Below are 20,764 nucleotides of genomic sequence, written 5' to 3' on the forward strand. Positions count from 1 at the left end.
TGCAGAGCAACACGACATAGCCTTAAACCAATGATTACATTTCCTTCTGTCTCATACCTCAAGCACTTCTTCACCCGCTCTCATCTTCAGAAGGTTGACAATAGCTTGGTCGCTGTAGGCTCTTACACTGGTGTTTTTGTCCTTTGTGTTGTCCAGGAGCGCTTTGAGAATTGGTTTAATTGTCTGAGGATCCAGTGAAGGAAGATGGTCTTTATTTGCCCACCAAATCATCTTTTCTGCAACTAATTTTATGTCACTGGATGAGTTCTGAAGACACTGAGGGAGACAGAGATGGACTTAAATTCAGATATATCAAGGAGAGGTATTAAAAGCAGTAGATTATCTTTTTTTTTCCTAAGTATTTTAAATTGTACCAAGAAAAGCAAACAGTTTTCAACTCACAGGGACACAAACTTGTTACCCACAAATCTGACTAAACTGTGAAGCAGTAAGAGAAGACCAAACCTTGAAAACAAGACAGCTTTTCAAAAGAAAACTTCTCAAAGTGTGGCTGACAACAGGGTCACGCAGTTCTCAACTGTCTCAGGAAATGACAATGACCACTAAGGGCAGCAACAGCCAAGTCAGTCTCTGGTTGGAGTATAAAGTGCATTTCAACATTTCATATTTAAATAAATAAATAAATATATTGGAGCCTTGTATTTTCTTTATTCTCAACATATTTAAAGCATGAAAGCCAGCATCTGGATGTCAGCTGCATTGTTAATACCACGATAAAGTTATTGTGACAGGTGTGATACTTGTGTTTTATATTTTAATGCAGTGCTATGATACAAATAAATATATAAATGTAGAATTTCAAACCAAAAGTCTCCATCATGTCAACTTGTATGTCTGATAGTGGTTGAGTGAATTGAGAAGGAATGTAACACATCTAGACAGACAAAATACAAAGCAGTTCTGCTCCAGCACTACTTGTCATTCTGTTATCTTTCTTTATCCTTTCTAAGGTGTTAAAAATATCCTGAAGTTCTGATGTTGAAAACTCAGATCCTGTCTACCATGAGAGATGAGGGAGAGGACACACCAAAAAACCAGAACAACCAAGAAAGGAATTTTGAGGTAGAATATTTAAATAAGTATTAATTGAAAAAGGCGTTAACTTCATACTCTCTCTTACCTCAGTCTTTCTGTGCTACTCCCTCACACAGTAATGGAAGTAACAAAAGTACTGAAGCAAAACCAGGCGAGAGTTGGTATTTGATGCATTTCTGACCAAGGCCCTTTGACTTTCAGTAACCATAAAACCCCAGCACCTTCCCCCACTCCTCTGTGCTTCTCTATCAGCTATTTGTTACTGCAAAGTTAAAAATGAATTCATGAGAATCAAACCTGAAGTTTACCACATTTCCACAGTACAGCAGGGACAGCAGCACTGTATTCACAACAGTAAAGCAGGCTAATAAAGGGATTCTATCTGTACTCTGCCACAAAAAGAAATACCTGGACTTTTGGGGATCAGGGGATTTGGAGCTTTCCAAGATAAAGCAACCAAGCTTTCAGTTTTCAAGAAATTGGATAGAGAAATCCACCCGTGAGTTAGCTCAAAGATTGAGACCACGTGAAACAATGCCAGGGAGTTATCATAGAAATTCTTACCTTAATAAAGAGATTGGAAAGTTTTGGAGGCAGGTTCCCTTCTCCTTCCATGTGGTATTTCATAAGAAAACCCATCCCTCTGATGCCACTGACTGCAATGGGAATCTTCAACATAAAGGCAAAACCCGGTATTACTACAGCAGGGTTCAGCAGCCTTTAGCTAGGCTCAGGGTCTGGTAAACTTTGTGGAAGGCTAAACCCATCTCTCATTAAAACTGCAGCATGCAAAGCACTGGGGTTACTGTTATGGGGTAATGTGAAAACATCATCATGTGACTATGAGCTGCATGGAATGAGGTGAGAGGTCCCACGGAGCACCCAAGCCCCCCACACCAAATTACTCATTCAATCCTAGATTTAAAATCCTCCTCCTAAAATGAAATTCATTCTCCTTGTAAACCTGGCCTGTAAATGAGAACTTCAACAGGGAAACAGAAGCGTAATTTACTCCCAATGAAAGCTGCTCTGCAGTTGAAGATCATTTAATTTTCAACTCCAGAGATCAGAAGTCATTTAATTTCCACTCGCCAAGGGACACTCTTCAGACTGGGGATTTTCACTCCATTTGGTAACACACAGAACCTGGCACTCCTTTAAAAACTGCTCCCAACAAGTGCTTGCAACAGGACTGGCCCACTCCCCCATAGCACTTACCCTGTCAGCAGTGGCATTGCTGAGGATCATCTCCTGAACACTGTTGTAGTACTTGGGGGAACACAGCCTGCCAGGAGCAACATTTACAGCCACGGAGAGAGCCAGGCTTCGGCCGTGCCTCACCATCCAGTCAATGCCAGAGACATCTGCTGCAAAAGAACAGCATTATAGCAAGGCTCCTGATATCCCTTCCTCTTTGTCTATCTAAGACAGCTTTTGTCAGCTTGTCAATTCACTTCCATAAAATGAAACCATAAACAGCCTCTAATGCAATGCTTTGCTTCTGCTTGCCCCACAAAGCCAAACACTGCTGAAACACAACCAGACAAGAACACCTTATGGGCAGACAGGGAGACAAGTGACTGTATTGCTCAACCCTGTTACTTCTGATGCTCTCAGTCACCTCTTCGTGCATGAAGGAGTTTGGCACTGGAATTGCACAAGCTTTGACTAATAAAACTGTAGAAGTCATCAGTAATTTGAAACCAGCTCACAGACCCTTTTTAATCCTGCAGGAACAGTAATCCCAAGAGCACTCCCAACCACCATGAGCTTCTGTAAAATTCATGGGGTTTTCTAACTTAAAGGCTCTTGGTTAATTCTCCAAAAGCATGTGAAGCCATCAGATGTGGTCTGCAATTACCAGACGCCAATCTAAGGTCACAGTGTCATCAAAAGAGATGGAATGGCCCTCCCATTCACACTGCCCAAACATCCCACCAACCCCATCCACTCCACGTCAGCACTAGCAATGACTCAGCCATGACCAACTTTCATCAACTCATCTGAAAACAAATCCAGAAGACAGAAGTACTGGTAATCCCAAATTAGAGCCACTACCCCGTGCTCAACAGTGTTCATGAATCAACAGCCATGAGCACAGAAAAGCACAAGAAAATCTAGAGATTCAGGTTTAGGGTGAAGAGGAAGAACCTAAACAATACATTACAAAGTCTCCCTGAACCAACGGCTGAGAAGGTATCTCTCCTTGCTTCCACACCAGTTCCAGTTACTCTAAACAGCTTCACCTACCCAGTAAGTGCTGGTGGAGAACAGTACTGAGCTCCTCTTCCGACAGGAATGCGCACAGTTCTGCCAAGCAGCCAGCTGAGGCCATGCGGGTGGCGTCCTGACAAGGGAAGGAGAAGAGGACACCAGCTGAGCTCAATACACATCAGAGACAGCAGCAAGAGGAGCAAGTGACAGAAGGTGACACAAAATAGAAAGAGATGGAGGAAATAAGCATTTCCCTCCTGCGACCTGTGGATGTCACAAGGGGTTTTGTACATAATGGAACTTAAAGCCAAAAGCCAAAGGACCAGCAGAGACTGAAGATTTACAGACCTCACAATAAATCCTGATTTATTAAATGGGAGAGGCAGAAATATGAAAGTGAATGTTTTAAAAGACATGCTCACAAGAGGTACATTAAGACTCAGTGTCTAGAAAGGAAACCTTACTCAGGAAGCATCTCTAAATGAACTTCCCTCTATGACAGACTCATACTACTTCTGATTTAAAACCTCCAGGCTTTTGTTGTTTTGGCTTATGTGCCCATCCCATCACTGGTTACTCCTCTCCAGCCCAAAACTTACAACCCAGTGGGAATCTTTCAGTTCTTCTATTTCTGGTATGTCAACAGTTGCGTGTCTTTGTTGTGCAGATTAAGATACAAGGCAGAAATTACTAGGTAATTTTAATCTTACAGATGATCCTGTTGCTATCTGCTGTACACAGAAGACCCTACATTAAACTTGGAGAGCTTCCTGCTCACTGGAGAAAACTCTGCCATTATCTGAAAAACTGCTAATGGTAAATGGAGAACTGTACCTGGGAGCCTACACACACACAGAGGTATCGCACATACTGCAAGCTTTCTCCAAGATAAAAGGCAAATCCTGACTCCAGAGCTGCCTCAAACACGTTAGTGAAGAGCCGCAGGTCAAACTCACATCCACAGTTGCTAAGGAAACATTAAACTCATGGATTTTCCAAGTTACCAGTGACTGGCCAGGGATCTCTAATTCTTGCACCTGACACACAGCACACTATAAGGCTCCAACAAGATCAGTTTTGCAGACCACATTCAGTTTAGCGACATCCAACCACATGCTTCTTTAGACAAGCTTCTTTCTGCTCTGTCATTAGTTATTTCCCCAGCAGTTAGTTTAGAACATAATTCCGTTTGAAAGTTCTGATTTTATATTAGGATAAGACTGTCTAGAGCAGGGATCCTTTGCAGCTGGCTGAAGCAGTACCTCATCATGTCCCAGCATCCCTAGAAGCACCATGCTGATATTCTTCCTAATGGCAGCATCTACTTTTGCACCAGCTCCTCGTGTTACAAACCGCAGCGCTTGCAGCATTGTGTCCCTAGAAGTGATCACAACATACAGTCAGACACTGCCTCTCCCCTTCCACAATGGAGAAACTGAGCTCTGGATACCTGCAGCAGTTTCGTACACATCAATAACATGTGTGTCCCCTACATAAGGACATGGACTTCTTGGAACAAGTCCAGAGGAGGCCATGGAGATGCTGTGAGGGCTGGAGCAGCTCTGCTCTGGAGCCAGGCTGAGAGAGCTGGACTGGGTCAGCCTGGAGAAGAGAAGGCTCCTGAAGGGGAGGTCTTAGAGCAGCTCCAGTGCCTAAAGGGGCTGCAGGAAACCTGGAGAGGGGCTTGGGACAAGGGCCTGTAGGGACAGGCCAAGGGGAATGGCTTGAACCTGCCAGAGGGGAGACTGAGATGAGCTCTTAGGCAGAAGCTCTTCCCTGTGAGGGTGCTGAGGCGCTGGCACAGGGTGCCCAGAGAAGCTGTGGCTGCCCCATCCCTGGCAGTGCTCAAGGCCAGGTTGGACACAGGGGCTTGGAGCAAGCTGCTCCAGTGGAAGGGGTCCCTGCCTATGGCAGGGGTTGGAAATGGATGAACTTTAAGATTCCTTCCAACCCCAACCAGGCCATGATTCTATGAATTATGCCAATACACCTTAGGGTTCAGGAGGGAGATACCCCGCTCTGCACTCCTGACAACTCCATGCTACAGAATATTCCCATGCTTGTGTACTTGTGTCTGTTACAATGTAAGTATTTTCTGATTATTCAAACATTAATTCTCAAATCAAGAAGTTGATTTAATTAATTCTCAGGGATCTGTGTGCTCAGGATACCAGAACAGCAGCGTTACTTCAGGCCAGACTGACAACTGATGCAGTCTTGTATTTGAAGAGGTTGCTGGGGGTGTGCAGGAGAGAAGTGGGCAGAAACCAAGCAATGTTTCCCTTGTACACTGTCACAGCTGAGCTTCTGACCCAGAAGTCCCTATCACCCACATTCTCTGTTCTACAACCCTTGATGAGAAGTCACCTGCTTTCACTAGTAAGTAAATCTTACTCTTGGCATTGGGATGGTTTGTTCATTCATCTCAGCCTTTTCTCCCATCCTTAATAAGGAAGGGCTGATCCTCAGCAGGAAGGGCTGAGAGATCACCTGCTGCTTACCTGATGGCAGAGTCATCACTGGACCGAATTCCATTCAGTAGCTCTGTAAAGAGGGGATCCACTTTTACATGGATGACAATGAGTTTACCAAGAGCGTCGGCAGCTTTAAGGCGAACAGCACGGTTCGAGTCTTGTAGAGCTTTGGTGAAGGTTGTTTGCAACTGGGGCAAAAATGGTTTCAGGGCAATCTCAACCTACAGAGAGAAGGAAGGGAAAGTTGCATGGTCAAGTTTGGATCAGTGGCTAGAAATCAAACCCTGAAAACAGCACAACCTCTTCTAATAGTTATTACAGATAGTCCTACAGATCCAACAGCCCAGTAAAACGGGAAAACCATGGAACACCACCACAGAACTCATCTTTTCCAATGTAATTTTCTGCATACCGAAATACAAGGGTAAGGTTGATGAAAAATTTTACACTATCAGGATCAGCCTTTTTCAATCAGAGCACTGAATAAAAGTTCAGTTCAAAGATATGTAACGTGATTGTCTCTGCACTTAATTCATAAGAATGGTGGGCACAGGAGAGATTTATTACATGGCAGTTTTTAATCGCTCAAAAATGGGATCAGCATTTAGCAGTATTCCTAAGCAGCCCAGTGATTCAGCACTGAGAGCTTTTTCTGGTAGGCCAGAAGATGCTGGAAGAATATAATCCAGTTAGAGCGCCATTCCTAAGCACCAAATCCACACCAGCACATCCTAGCTGTGTTTACATGAACAGCAACAGGTATTGCTAAAGGCTACCATGGAAAACATTCACAAGCCACAGTCAATTACTTTGAATCTTACCTTAGCTAAAAGAAGGCTTAATGTTTCAAGTAAAGCCACCTTGACATTCCAGCTGAACCGATCTCCCAAGATGCGAATAAGTGGCCCAGTAATGCTCACCACAGATGGCTTAAGAGCTTCAGCAGAAGTCAGTTTAATAACCAGCCCTAAGGCCTTTGCTGCCTCCTCCTTCTGATCTGGATTACCAGTTAAAACACCTTCCCGCAGCACCAGGAGTATGGAAGTCACTCCCTGTCACGAAAATCAGATAAGAAAGCTTAGAAGCTAAGTTGTAGAATGATATGTGTCTTATTTTTGCTCCTGTTATACACCAGATGCACAAGCTCCGAGAGTTTCTCTCCATTTCCTGTTGACCTTCAGCTGCCTGCTTCCACACTTACAGAGCTACTTTTATTTGGTTTGATTTCATGCGTCTACGCCTTACTAAGCCAGTTGCTATGAGGAAAGTGGTGGCAGCTCAGGGAATTTTTAAACCAGAGAAGCTTGGCACAGAAGCCCAGCATTCCTCCCCCACAAGTCGCAGCCAGCGACCACGACTTACATGCAGACCAGAACTGTCAAAGATCTTGTTACAAGAGGAGTCTTCTGCAGGGTAACTCAAGAGCAGCAGTACCCTACAAAAAGCCTCTCCAACATACAGCTCTGGAATGCCCAAATAATCACTGCTTCTACTAGCTGTAAAGTCACATCTATCAGCTCCCTCAAAAGGTAGGAGATTGTGGCTGGCACAAATCCATGCTCATTCTCATCCTTTACCTTCTTAGGAATACAGAATCCTGGCACATGCTCGCCTTTGGCCTCATTCCCTACAATCCGGATATCCTTATGCAGGTCTTCAATGAGAGCAAGCTGGTTCCCAGCATCTAATTTCTGCAGGAGAGAGGGGCAAGACATAGAAGAGACAACATGGCAACCAGCTTTTCCCTGTGCATAGTGTGACAAGAGAAGATACCCATTCCCTGCCTCCTTGCTCACAAAGCTGAAGCTAAGCTCATCATACAACATTTGCAAATGTAAATGTAGTTTATAATGCAAACAGAAGGTCCAATTTATGCAGCGTTTTACCAGCTATCCCCATTTTCTCCTTGCCAGGCATTACCACTGCAATCTTCTTAAGCTGCCTCTCACCTTGGTGATGGAATTGAGTGCATCCCAGCTCTCATTCAGAACTACATGGTTGGTGTCATTAAACAGCCGTATCAAGCCTGAAACCAAGCTCTTGAGGTGACCAGTATAGTCTGCTTTTGTCTTGGAGCAGTAGATATTCAGCATGACAGCTGCTGCCTGTCTCATTCCCAGCTCAGGGCTGCGGGTAGCTTCTAGCAAATCTTCAGTTATGATTCTTTGTCCAGCATCATCTTCCACAGACAGGATTACAGACTGGCAGTTTGCCATCTCCTAAAGAGCCCAAATTAATTTTACATTAACTCTCAAATAGAACAAAGCCAGATTTAGCCCCAGGTTTCCCCACATTATCCACAGCATTATCTTTCCAGAGAAATATTACTAATTGTTTCTCATTAAAGAGCTGGTCACATCACCATAAAAGGCTCGAATGAGTCCTGTAGCAGGGACAGGTTTATAACCAACCCTCACAACGTAACCAACTCTGCTGAACCGACTGCTGCACAGGACACTCTCCAGCTGCAGAAGGGCTCATTTACAGGAAGCAGAGGAGCTCAGCCTGCCCCATTTTACTCACCCATCAGACTGTGGGCCTTGTCAGAGAACATTGCTTTGATTTGGGTAGTTTAATGCTCTGTGTCACAGTACGAATAAGAAACACATCTGTGGCTATGTCAGAGATCTCCAGGCAGCCTTGGGGCTAGAAGCTAATCTAATGGGCATCTACAACAGACACCAACTTATGTACATGCCTATCCACAATCACAACTCCAGAATGTCCTCTGGAGTTCAAATATGAGATGTTTCAGAGAGCAGTGCAGCAGCAAAAGAGATTTCCTCCCTTCAGCCCTTTAATCTCTCAGTCTTCTATACCAAGAATAAACAGAAAGTTAACTAGACACTCTGGCAGTTCTCCAACAATAAGTAGACTGAGAATTGTATCCTGTTGCAGGCCAAAGAGACTTTTCTATGGATACAAATAGATTTGGAAAGCATACGTTTTTCAGTTCACAATATGCTACCAGGCAAAAAGACTCATCCTGAAGAAGTAATGGGCCGAAATAAAACATGCAATCTGTGAATCTAGAGAACACAGATTCTGTGTTGGGAAGTCAACCCAAAGCACTACTGTCAGACAACCTGTCGTATCAAAGAGCTGAGCCATGCTACTTGCCAATTGCTCTTCACTGGTCCCCAGCTTCTCTTTGAGCGCAGACATCATAGCAGGCAGGATGACACTCAGGTGCCGTGTCAGAGCATCCCCTGCCACTGATGAGAGGAAAGCCAGCACGCGGGTGTTCACAGGGGGAGTCGTCAGCTAAATGAACAAAAGCAGATGAGACAAGCAGAGAGGTTCTTCAGAAGGAATCTCTCTTCATTTATCTCATGAGAAACTTAAGCAGCCCAACCCCAATGAAATGTTTGCAGCATAAAATCACAGGAACATTTCAAACTACGCTCTTCCTTTTGGCAGATCGAGTCTAAAGAAAACTGGCAGCAAGCAGAGGGAAAAGCACAGTTCTGAAGTTTAGAATTTGCTTCCAGCTGTACCTTCGGCACCAAATAAGGCAGCACCACTCGGCTCTTGACAGCCATAACTTGTTTAAGACCGTCCACAGCAAAGTCAGATGTCTCTTCATTATCCTAGGGGGAAAGAGAAGGAAACCTGAGAGGTGATTTGTGACACACTAAGCTAAACCCTAATTTCAAGTGACAGTTTACCATGTGATCACATAACCAACACACAAAATGCTCCTATTATCTAGCAAAAACACAAACCTAGCTCTTCTGTCACATCAGAAAGATTTCAGGCAGAGTGGCCAAGCAACTGAAACAGGCAGTAATGACAATTCCATAGCAGAGCCAGATACAGCAATTCTTAGGCCTATGCTTTAGCTGCAAGACCTTCCCCTACCAATGGTTAGGGCAACTGCAAGGAAGAGGCAAAACAGAGCTGCCATTCCCAGGTCTGCCCCTATAATCCTGCTTCTCCTTTAACGTAACTATGCAAAACCTGTCCCACAGCATCACTGATCAAGTTGTTGCCTGATGCTGAGCAATGCTCACCAGCTGCTTCAGCAAAAATGGCAGGATGTCTTCAAGAGCCTGGTGTCCAATTGTTGAGTGCAACTGTTCAAACGTTTTAGCTGCAGCCTCTCGGACTTCTTCCAGAGGGTCACACAGTGCTTTCCTCACTGTAGGAACGAGGGACTCGGAGAAGAGCAGTACCTAAAGATGCAGAGATACAGTTACAGGATGTCTAAAGCACAGACACGCATCTCAGTACAGCAGCCAAGAAGGCAGAATTTGCACAACTGAAACTAAACTGCAGTTTGCTTGCAGGATTAATCAACACAAATAGCTGCAGTGCTCCAAGGCTATCTAGTGATGATTATGATTATGACATCTCATAATGTTCTAAGTCTATTGACAGATACAAAGGCATACATTTGCCTGAACAACAACTCATGTTAGCTATATGTTAGCTGATTTCAGTTCATAAAAAAATCCAGCACTTGCTGTGCAAATCTGTCTCAATTGCAATACCTGCATCAGAACATAAATACCTAGGAAAGTGGAGATTGCACCTTCCACATACAACTTACCGCATCCCTGCTGGTAGATTTCATTATCTCACTCAACCCAATGCAGACTCCTTGCCTCTCATCACTCTTGTCTGACCTCAGTCCATCCTCCAGGATAGGAATGATTTCAGGCAGGATCTTCTCTCCTAGCTTTCGGACAAGGTCTCCTAATGTCCGCGCTGCAACCTGTACCCAAAAGTGTATAAATTAACTATTTTCCTGTTTTATAAAACTTAAAAAGGTGAACTGCGAGCAAATGTTAACTTTTTACCATAAACTACTGTCCAAAGCACACACAGAGTAGCAGGAATGAAAACATTACTATTATGAAATGACCACAGTTTTACTGTCATCACGGTTGCCTTCAGCAAAGACAGATAATATGCTCACAACAGTTCAATTCATGACAGCTTTGAAGAGATTGAAAGGTGATTAAAAGGCTCCTGTACTCTTCAGGAGTCAGTTCATGGTCTCCTGCAGTAGCAGGGTTACTAAACTCCATTTCATCCACTCCATTCCTCACCGTTCGCTTATCTGCGCACGTGCTGGCCAAGAACTTCAGCAGGAGCCCAAAGAGGGTTGGCAGAATCTCCCGCAGTGTGCGAGGAGTGTTGGAGACCACAATCTTCCAGACGTGTAAGGAGGCCTGACGCACCACGAGCTGCGTGTCAGAGCGGCCCATGTACAGCCCGGCCAGCACCCTGTTCCTCCGCTCCACACCCAGGGCATTAATAATGGCCTGAAAAGAAACAGCACAACGTTCCGTTCCATGATTCATCAATACATCTTGCCAGCAGGCTTTCCATGCTGATTAAAAGAGAAAAGAAAAATCACTGTAATAAAAGGCAGAGCAGACAAGAGCAGTTTCACCTTGTTTGACTGGGCTGTTCCGAAGTTGTCATCCTCTGAGGCAGTTTCCGTGGTCATTTTTCCAGTGACTCCTGAGATATGGAATAGAAGATCTCCAAGGAGCTGAACCGAGCTAAACCTGGCAAGAGGAGCAAGTCAAATGTTACAAAGAGGGAGCAAGTCAAGTGTTACAAACAGGGTATTTAGATGGTACCTAAGTAAGACAGAAAATCAAATACAGACATGAGCAAAGTGCAAGACAAAGAGCTGGGTCAGCACTGAAATGCTGCACAGGCTGATACACAAGATCAGTCTGCCTGCACGACGGAGAAGCAGCACACTAAAGAGAAAGGAAGGAAGGGGCTGACATCATTCCCATATCAAAGCAATGAAAAACGTTGCTGTTTAGAGTTCAGCCTATTCAATGTCCAGAGAAAGCATTGCCACTGTCCCCACCCAAAAGATACCTTGGGTAAGAGCACGCAGCAGCACTCAGCTGACAAAAGCCTTTTAGTTACAACTAGTTTTTGAGCAACTATCATTAGTTGTGAGCACTCCACTGCACATTCCCATACACAGGAGAGCAACAACTTACTCAGCATTCTGAGAAATGGAAAACAATGTACGAGGGCTAAACACTGCCACATCAATGCCTTGGGAGTGTCTTTCAGAATCACTACCAGGATGAATCATGCAGTAGGTATCAGAAAACCTGATCCACGCTTGCAGGGCCTTGCAGGCTCAGTGCTCTGAGGCATCACATTCAAACCAACAAGCAAAAACACACACATGCTTTTGCTTCCCAGGAGGTCTCTGCACTTCCTTGAGGAGCAACAGAGAGTCTAAATCACAGCAGCTTTTCAAGAAGAGAAATGCCTGTGGATACGATGGGTTTCCCTTACCTTATCCTCCACAAGTCATCGAACAGGCCGTCCTCGAGCTGAGGCAGGAGAAGCGCAATGGCAGTCTCAGCATACATACTGATGATTCTCTGGCCAGCACGCAGGGCAGTGTCCCGCACAAACTCATTCTCATCCGCCAGTGCCTGAGCAGAGAGAGAAGTGACTGTGACAGCTGGGGGCTCCAGCACAATGCACACAGCCAAGAGGAGGGAAACAAATGATGTTTCCTCTCTCGGCCATGAAAAGCAAATGAACTGCAGAGCTGTGAATGCACAAAGGCGAGTTCAAGAATTAACAGTGACTGCAAGGACAGCAAGCAAATAACTTGGAAGAAGAAATAATAATAATTTAAATTCTTTTTATATCATTTTCTTATATCCCAGCTCTGCAATTACTGGAAATGATACTTAAGACACTCCAAAGGGTCCTTTTATCCTCTAATAAATAAAACTCTACAGGCCTTTGCTACATACCTTAAGGATACAAGGAATGATGGGACCAACATAGGGAGTGAACTTGTCTCCAAAGGTAATTGGCAGGTAGTTGAACATCATGATATAACCATCTCGTACATGTGGAGCAATATCCACTTTACTGGCAGTAGCTACAATCTCTGGCATAAGTTTCTCCAGCTTTTCCACCCCCAAACCAGCCATAACTTCAGCCAGACCTGAGGAAAACCAGCAGGGAACAGAGCTGATATATACAAGAAACAAGAAGCTAAAGAGAGAAAGGCTGAGCTCAGTATTCAGACACAGCTGCCCCCACCTTGAGCAGCACCAGATCGATCCACTGAGCTCTGCTCATACGTCAGGGTCTCCATCAGCCATGGCAACAAATCCTCAAAGCATGATTCCCCCATACCCTTCACCATGGCTCCCAGGGCCTTTGCAGACACTGTACGCACCTAACAGAAGGGAGAAACAGAGATGTGCAAAATACCCAGTCAAAGTTACTGAGACAAGCATGTCAGACTGATCATAGACCCACAGAGGACCAGGATAAAGTCTCCCTAACACACTGAAAGAAAATGCTACTTGTACAGAGGACTTACTTCAGGTACAGGATCCAACAGAGATGCCTTCAGTCCAGGGGTCACACTGGGGAGGTAAGGAGCCAGATCCTGAAACAAAGGCCCCAAAGAATAAGAACCAGATTCAAACCAAGATAGGCATGTAAGTCACCTTGATGTAAAGGGCATTCAGACCCTTATTATTAGCAATCATCCTTAGCATCTTGAGAGTTTCATCAGTTGCTTTCACAATCAGCACACCGAATTGTTCTCCAAGTCCAAAAACAACACTAACTCCATGCAGAGCACTCAAAACCTTCCTGATGCTCAAACTCACTCACAACCCCGCACTTTGCATCTAAGGCAAATCCAACACTCCTAACATTTACACAAGGTTTAAAGGTAGAGATTATCAGCAGCAAAATTAAACACAGCTCCTTAACCTCCAGTGAGGCTCCTCAAATACTTTTCAAACAAACCTTGGATCCATTTGTAAGCAGCTGATCTGTGTTTCACTGAGGTTTTGCTTGTTTGTTTGTTAAGGCATTCCTGACAGGGTAAAAATTACAAGACCTTTTTGCAGGGATAAATCTGCTAATAACTGGGTGACCAAAGTACAGAGCCAACAGCCTGAAGCACCTGAGAATTATCACTGGTTTTATAGCCATTATCTGTTCATTTACATACATTTCATTAGAGGAGCTGCATGGATTCTAATATTGTCTATTTTAAGAGCAAAATCCCAGAACAAATAAATTCTCTCTAGACCTTGCTCTATTATCTCCCACACAGCAAATACAGCACGAGCCGGAGAGCACTCCTAGCACCGCACCTTCTGATCAGTCAGGGAGTACATGTTCCCGATGATCTGGGCAGCCATCTTCCTGGTGTCTGTGGAACGATCTTGGAAAGCTCTCTGGACAATTGGCATGATCAGTGCTAAGGATGGAGCATCAATGAAATGGACAAACTTGGTATCCAGTAAAGTCTGCAGACACTTCTGGGTCTTCCTGGAGGGGTCAGTGAGAGCATCCAACAGAACTGGAGTGATTGCTGGACATTTTCAAACAGGAGAGAAAAGACTTTATTTGTACATAGAACAGAAATGCATGTCAGGCTGAGGTGGTGTTCTCTCACTGGATGTTTCAGCTCCTCCTAAAGCAACAAGCAGCATAGGGACAGGAGAAACCCTACTAACATTAGGTGATCGAATGGATTTTAAAAGCCTTGAAGCAGAGAACTGCTGTTAAGTTTCCATGTTACACTTTCAGCTTCCAGGTTCTACTTTTCTAGGAGTAGTTTAATTTCTATAGAAGTTTGCATTTAATCCTAAACATGGTGAATGTAAACCTTGCTATAATAAACCACAGTCATGTCTGAGTATTAGAGATGCAGACAGTTCTTACCCAGGATCTCTGGATTCCTGATGACAGACCCAATCTGCCTGAGAGCCTGCTGACCTGCATTCTGCACCTTCACATGGGAATCTGTGAGCACTTCAGTCAGTTTTGGCACAATGTTGGGTAAGCAGGAAGACAGCTGTTTGGGAGCACAGTACGCCATGGCCCCCAGCAGTTCCACTGACCCTGTGCAGGGAGTATGCAAAAGGAAAGGAAAGGAAATAACGAAAGAAAAGACAAAACACAAACCAAAACACAGCATTAAGAAGAGATATGAGAAGATGATCACACTTACTCAAACTCAAATGTATTAGGCAGAGAATGACTTGTGGCTCAAATACATTAAACCACTCTGTGCCACTTAAAGACCCTAAGAAGTTGGGTTGTTTGGGTTTTTTTAACTAGGCAAAAGAAAGGGCCAGGGGGGAACTACCAGCTTCTGGAGTACTTGTAGAGGGATATACCAGGGAAAAGAAGGGAGCGTGGGGAAGAGAACAGGACAGGGACACAACTTTCAGCTTCTGTAGTACTTCTAAAGCGATAGAGGGTAAAGAGTGTTCCCTGAATCTTTCGGGGGATTCCCTGAATCTTCTGGAGGACGGGGGAGGCAGAAGTTACTCAAATGTGTCAGGGAAGTCATTTGTATCTCAAAAGCTGAAAAACCCACAGTCTCTTATGAGACAATAAACTATTAGAGCTACCTGATACAAGGGGAACGACAGCAAAGGGAACTGTGGGTTACTCTCAATCATGTCAGTCAGATATAGGTCCATACCAGCTTTAGTTCTCCAGGATTCCTCTTCCAGTGCTGCAAGAAGTGATGGCAAAACCAGCTTCACTCCATGAGTACTCAAGTTGCTCATCACAGCTTTGGCACAGTCATCTGCAGCCTCCAAGGAGAAGACAATATTCACAAGCTGTGTCACAACACGTTTTTTCCTTCCTCAAAGACTCAGTGAGAACAAAGCCTTCATGTACAATAGTGCCTCGGTACAACCTGGCTAGCCAAGTTGTTCCCGATTAACACCCAATGAAATGGGATGCTTTCAGTTATGAAGATCCAACTGTTATTAGTGGTATCTCAAGGGATCTCAATTTGCCTTGTTACAAACAAGCATTCATATCTACTCCACTGCAGTTTTCTCTTAACACTGTATGTCCCCAGAAATTTAAGGCATCTTACCTCTCGCACATACTGGTTCCCATCTCCAAAACAAAGCAGCAAGTGAGGTAGCACATGAACCACATAGGGCTCAAAGAGCTTTCCAAGCATACTGCAGAGCATCTCGAAGGCAAACAGAGCCCCTAAAAACCCAAAAAGGACACTCAGAGGAAAATACGACTTCATTTAACATGTACTGTCCCACAGAAAGCAGGAGCCTGCCCAGCAACACCTGCCTTGGAAAACAGTAGGGAAAGCACCGTGCATACCGTCTAGGACCAGAAACCCTTCTTCCACCACAATGCAATAGGACACTATACACAACCAGTGGCCTGATGACAGACACTTCCCATTCCTTTCTCAGCAAACATTAGTAAAATACACGTAGATGACCCAAGCACAGGGGTTCAGGCATCATTTGATCTGACCACAACAGCAGCACATACAAAGGGAATATTAAATATTTGGAGGAAAAAGCTTTTTCCCCTTACCCTCACGCCGACGGAAGTTCTTCTTGTCCTGGATAGCATCAGTCAGCGTGGTCATCATCTCCTGCTGCTTGAGAGAGAGGATGCCAAGGCCTTTCACCAGGCCTGCCAGCCCATAAGCTGCACCTTTGCGCTCAGCATACTTATCAGACTCTAAAAGCAGCTGCATTAGCTTCTGTATCATTCCTCCTGCATCCTCCTTAATTGCAGGCACCAGAGGTGGTAAACAGCTTGCCACCGACTCTTGAACCTGTAAAGCAATCCCACCAGCTGTCAGACCACAAAACAGGCATCACCAACGTAACTTCCTCCCAGCCTGCACCCACAGTGACAGCTTTCTGTCACCAAAGATGGTTTTCACCTCTCTGACATCCCTGGAAGTATCATGGAGTTAACCTGCCGCTGCATGGAAACTGGGGTGTCCTCCAAGGCAGCGCCTACCTGCTGAGATGGTGTGGACAAGGCTGCTATCAGTTTGCCAACAATTGGTTTCACTTTAGGGTCACTCTTGTCCAGATGTTTTGCCAGTGAACCCATCAGAATGACCACGCTTTGCCTGACAGCATCATAACTCGCATCATTAGGAGCATTTTTCAGGAATTCTTCAAACACTGGCAAGAGAGAGTTAACATTGTCCTGAAAAACAAAACCACAGAACGTGCCACTGGAGTCCACTCAGGATGAGATCTGCCATGCTCACTGGACTTGTTTGTTTTTCTCTGAGCCAACAAAACAAACACACTGTATTTATAGTTCATTTAATGTGTCACATCACATAAAACCTCATGCCGTCCCAACAGGCAACCAGTATTTCCTGCCAGAGTGAAGTTAGCTCTTAAAGATCAGATCCCCCAACACTGCTGGTGTGATGTCTACCAGGAGCAAGGCAAGCACCTTGGCCAGACTGCTAGCCTAAACCCCAGCACCTCTCCTTTGCTTGCTCCAGTTGCAAAGGGAGAACAGAAACATAAACCAAACTTCACTGCTTTTCTGAGAAACAGAAGGAAGGAATAATATGAAAATACTCCAAATGTCTTGGGCCTATGAGAAACACAGAGAGCTGTCCAGAACTGGTGACTGGCATATATGAGGAAAACTGAAGCTGAGCAAGTTACACCTTTGCACACACCTTCCCCACCTAGCACTGCTGGAGAAGGGCTAGCAGTGAGAATATGGATGGTCCTCAATTGTCAGAATGACTCCAGTTCTGTTTCAGTTTAATTAAACCAACCATTGACAAGCTTTCTCGTGTGGCACTGCATGAGACCTTACAGGAATTCTCACCTTCCAGGATTAAAAGATCTGTGGTCTGACTTCAGTTTTATCACTCCAGTTTTACACCATTTTAACTCCAAATGATTCACGGCTATTCCTTTATTATAGCAATAACAGGGAAGAACTACACTTAGTCAACACCGGTCACTAACAGAACAACTCTGAACACTCAATTCCTACTACATGGAAGTTTTCAGCTGTCACAAGTAACAGAAACCTCAAAGGAATGAAAAAGACAAAACTTATCACTTAATAAAATAAATCTCTGGAGCCAGTATCTACTTTTTCATTCCATCTTTTTCCACTGCTAGTGAGAGAAACATTCAGACTTACTTTGCCATGCGTGTTGAGCGTTGAAAGAGCTGCATCCAACATGCACTTCCTGACTTCAGGGCTGCGATCATTCAGAGCATCCGGTACAAAAAACTGGAAGAGGGGCTTCACCTGAGAGCTGTCCAGATGCTGTGAGAGCTTGTTGAGGGCCAAAGCTATGCCACACCTGGAAAGATGGTGAGCTCCTACATTTACTGACTTCTCACACAATTTGCCCGAAGCCACAGTCACAATCGCTATCATTAGCACATTACAGAGATGGAGAGAGAACCATGAGAAAACCGCTTGGAGCAAGCTGCTCCAGTGGAAGGTGTCCCTGCCCATGGTGGGGGGTTGGAACCAGAGGAGCTTTAAGGCCCCTTCCAAACCATTCTATGACTCTGTGAAACTGAAGAGCTTCAGTGTCCAACCTACATTCATTTCTTTACATAACCTCATGCTGCAGGTTCCTAAAAGGACAAACAACCCTTCAGCCGTGTAATGGCCTCTATCCTGCTCAAGCATTACAGACACTTGGGCCAACAAAGACTCAAGGACCACTTCATCTACTGCTGAAATACACCAGCTCTACAAGGTACATCAGCACTAAAGAGCAGATTAGCTCAAGACAGGTAGTGAACAAGATCATCCCCACCTGAGCCTGTATAGGACTTACAAGTAGATAGAAAAATAATTATCCCAATTGGAATTTGTCTAGTTCATTAAGGCTTGCACTGCTGCTCTTGAAACAATCAATTGCCCATATAGAGGTGGGAATACAGTAAGGTAAGGCAAAAATAAGGCCGTCTAAGAGGGAAAGACTCTGTTCTTATCAGGACATAGGGAAGATGGTGCCAATATTTTGTGGGAACTGAGAGCATTTCACTTTTGCCTGCTCAGCCTGCTTCAGGGGCACAAATATTCTCTACCTGAAGGAACATGAAACCAGCAAGTCAATTCAAGTGCATGGACTTTGCTCTTTTAACATTCCCTTATGTCTCCACTGCCTGAACTTCTAAATAAAAACCTACAACACCTCATCTGGATGCCCAGGAAGTGATGAGATCAATCTGAAGATGACTGTACCTTGCTTCCCACTGGTCAGGTGGTGATTCAGATATCACTCGTCCCAAAGCATCCAAAACTGGAGGTGGCCTCTGGAAAGCGAAAAAATATCATCAGAATGCCTTTTCCAAGGACAGGCATGCAGAGAATACTGTGACCATACCTGCAATGCCCTTTTGTAACACTGCACAGAGATATGATACCACTAGCAGAAGAGCGTAGTAAAAAAACTAGCAGTTTAGGCCCAAAATGACTGGCCCTGCTCTGCCACAGTCTTCCTGTGTCATCTAAGGCACATCTCCCATCTGTACAATGCTGCCACTACTGGCTGACAGCTTGAGGCTCAAGACAATAAATTCTGTGATAAGCTCTAACACAGCAACAGCAGGCTTCATGCACATCCTCGACAGACAAAAGGAAAAATGATTAATGAAAAGCACAGGCTTGTGCCTGCCAATCCCTTAGGACAAGAGTACTTACATAGAGCTTCTCCTGGTAAATCTCTGTAAGTTTATTCATGACCTCTGCTGCTTGCTTTCGATACTGAGCTACAGCTCTGGAAAGAGCTTCAGCACCTGCTTGTCGCACTGCTTCTTCATGGTAGATGACATCTTTGATCAGCAGAGAACAGAGGTCAGGCTGCAGCTCCAGACCCATGGACTCCCACAACCTGCAGCACACACAAAGAGGGGAGAGATCACCCTTCAGTTAGAAAAGCCACAGCTACATGTAGGTACTGAGGTGACCTAAAGCTCCCCTCTACTTATGGGAGGCAAAACCCCTGCCACCAGAGCTCCAGAAGGGGAGCAGAGGAGAGGTCCTGTCACAATCCAGCCAGCCAGGAAGAGCTCTTACCTCTCTGCCAACTTCTGAATCTCATCTTCCACATCAAACTTCACCACCCAAAGGCGACGCAACAGATTCAGTCCATTCTTTTCATCACTGTCTGGGGTTGGTAGAACCATCTGCAGCTCCATCAGTCCCTGAACGAGTTCACAGGAGAATCAGTGTAAGGATCTGATTTTAGAAACAGATCCTTTAAAACACTTAAAACTTTAGCCAAGTCAAGCTCTCAGTGTCAAAATTCATGTCTTCTCGTGCAGGACACGGCCTGTGCTGGTCAAGGACTTCCAGGTGAGATGGTGAAACTCAAGAACAGTGCTCCACAGGCAGTTGCAGATAGGCAAGTAGGCACTAGGTTGTGCTCTGTTGACTATAGTCTTTTCTCCTTCTAAGTACAGAGAAGCCAGCTCAGGTAAGCTAAGCTGAAATTTGTTTAATGACAAAGAAAACCAGGCACCCTTGGGTTTTTTCTTTCTTTAGGCTCTCAAGAAGTGACTAAGCCTGAAGCTTTCCAGAAACATTGGGCCCAATACAGACGTAAGATTTTTTTGACAGCTTCTCTCTGAGACTAAGCTCTCTGCAACTCTAAATAGAAGGTGTTGTAATTACACCTGTTTTAACAAAAGAAAGGTGTGGGTAGACCCAAGATAAATCTAGCACAGAGCATTACTTAAAGCGTTACTGTTGAGTAGCTACTGCCTCCTCCTGCAGACACACTGCCAGAACTGAAGCCTCTCTTTAGCAGTGTTAGAGAACATTCACCTGTGACCCTGAATGATTCCCACCTACCCTGAGAGCTGCATCTCGAACATTCATGCATGGAGACTGCAGGGCCTGAAGTAGCACATCGATCTCCTCCTGTTCTGCATAGGCACAGCCATCCTTCCCACTGCTGCTTGCACACAGGGTGGTCAGTGCATTGGAAGCCAAAACCTAAAATACCATGAGGAAGTATTAGAGAGTCCACCACTGACTTCTTCTGTCAAAGCAAGCATGGGGGAGATTAAGTACTATCACAAGAGAAGAAATTCTCAAAGAACAAAGTGATGACTTCGGTCCAGCTACTCATCCTTTGCCTTTTTGCTATTATTGACCCTTTTACCGTCTCATCCCTTAGAACACTCCTGAACTTCTCTGACACAGTAAAGCCATAAAGAAGGAATAAAATCTCACCTGTGGAA

At 44.7% G+C, this 20,764-nt stretch overlaps 1 protein-coding gene and 1 long non-coding RNA gene across 3 annotated transcripts in view; one reads left to right on the top strand and one right to left on the bottom strand.

Annotated features, from left to right (window-relative positions):
* The window catches only part of GCN1 (GCN1 activator of EIF2AK4), a 42,157-nt gene that overhangs the window by 1,286 nt on the left and 20,107 nt on the right, over nucleotides 1-20,764 (bottom strand). Inside the window, exons 28-57 of the mRNA XM_061370582.1 lie at nucleotides 20,373-20,516; nucleotides 19,596-19,723; nucleotides 19,221-19,410; nucleotides 18,762-18,832; nucleotides 17,697-17,862; nucleotides 16,530-16,724; nucleotides 16,092-16,338; nucleotides 15,622-15,743; nucleotides 15,214-15,328; nucleotides 14,445-14,624; nucleotides 13,871-14,091; nucleotides 13,081-13,149; nucleotides 12,795-12,933; nucleotides 12,500-12,696; nucleotides 12,027-12,169; nucleotides 11,146-11,263; nucleotides 10,799-11,014; nucleotides 10,297-10,461; nucleotides 9,758-9,919; nucleotides 9,242-9,334; nucleotides 8,865-9,008; nucleotides 7,694-7,963; nucleotides 7,322-7,435; nucleotides 6,566-6,796; nucleotides 5,772-5,965; nucleotides 4,533-4,647; nucleotides 3,307-3,403; nucleotides 2,275-2,423; nucleotides 1,621-1,725; nucleotides 58-276 (exon numbers count right to left, since the gene is read on the bottom strand). Coding sequence (XP_061226566.1) covers nucleotides 58-276; nucleotides 1,621-1,725; nucleotides 2,275-2,423; nucleotides 3,307-3,403; nucleotides 4,533-4,647; nucleotides 5,772-5,965; nucleotides 6,566-6,796; nucleotides 7,322-7,435; nucleotides 7,694-7,963; nucleotides 8,865-9,008; nucleotides 9,242-9,334; nucleotides 9,758-9,919; nucleotides 10,297-10,461; nucleotides 10,799-11,014; nucleotides 11,146-11,263; nucleotides 12,027-12,169; nucleotides 12,500-12,696; nucleotides 12,795-12,933; nucleotides 13,081-13,149; nucleotides 13,871-14,091; nucleotides 14,445-14,624; nucleotides 15,214-15,328; nucleotides 15,622-15,743; nucleotides 16,092-16,338; nucleotides 16,530-16,724; nucleotides 17,697-17,862; nucleotides 18,762-18,832; nucleotides 19,221-19,410; nucleotides 19,596-19,723; nucleotides 20,373-20,516 — 4,719 coding nt within the window. The remainder of the gene's footprint in view (nucleotides 1-57; nucleotides 277-1,620; nucleotides 1,726-2,274; nucleotides 2,424-3,306; nucleotides 3,404-4,532; nucleotides 4,648-5,771; nucleotides 5,966-6,565; nucleotides 6,797-7,321; nucleotides 7,436-7,693; nucleotides 7,964-8,864; nucleotides 9,009-9,241; nucleotides 9,335-9,757; nucleotides 9,920-10,296; nucleotides 10,462-10,798; nucleotides 11,015-11,145; nucleotides 11,264-12,026; nucleotides 12,170-12,499; nucleotides 12,697-12,794; nucleotides 12,934-13,080; nucleotides 13,150-13,870; nucleotides 14,092-14,444; nucleotides 14,625-15,213; nucleotides 15,329-15,621; nucleotides 15,744-16,091; nucleotides 16,339-16,529; nucleotides 16,725-17,696; nucleotides 17,863-18,761; nucleotides 18,833-19,220; nucleotides 19,411-19,595; nucleotides 19,724-20,372; nucleotides 20,517-20,764) is intronic.
* On the top strand, nucleotides 200-20,409 carry LOC133221598 (uncharacterized). 2 transcript variants are annotated; one of them, XR_009728035.1, is made up of 4 exons: nucleotides 200-322; nucleotides 5,502-5,649; nucleotides 19,844-19,995; nucleotides 20,295-20,409. It is a non-coding gene; the product is annotated as an uncharacterized LOC133221598 (long non-coding RNA). The 2 variants fall into 2 exon arrangements; XR_009728034.1 differs by having other exon boundaries at nucleotides 19,844-20,366.

Source organism: Neopsephotus bourkii, unplaced genomic scaffold (assembly GCF_033783945.1).
Source record: "Neopsephotus bourkii isolate Nb327-2 ecotype Australia unplaced genomic scaffold, CSIRO-AGI_Nbou_v1 NB_1542, whole genome shotgun sequence".
NCBI classification, from domain to species: Eukaryota; Metazoa; Chordata; class Aves; order Psittaciformes; family Psittacidae; genus Neopsephotus; species Neopsephotus bourkii.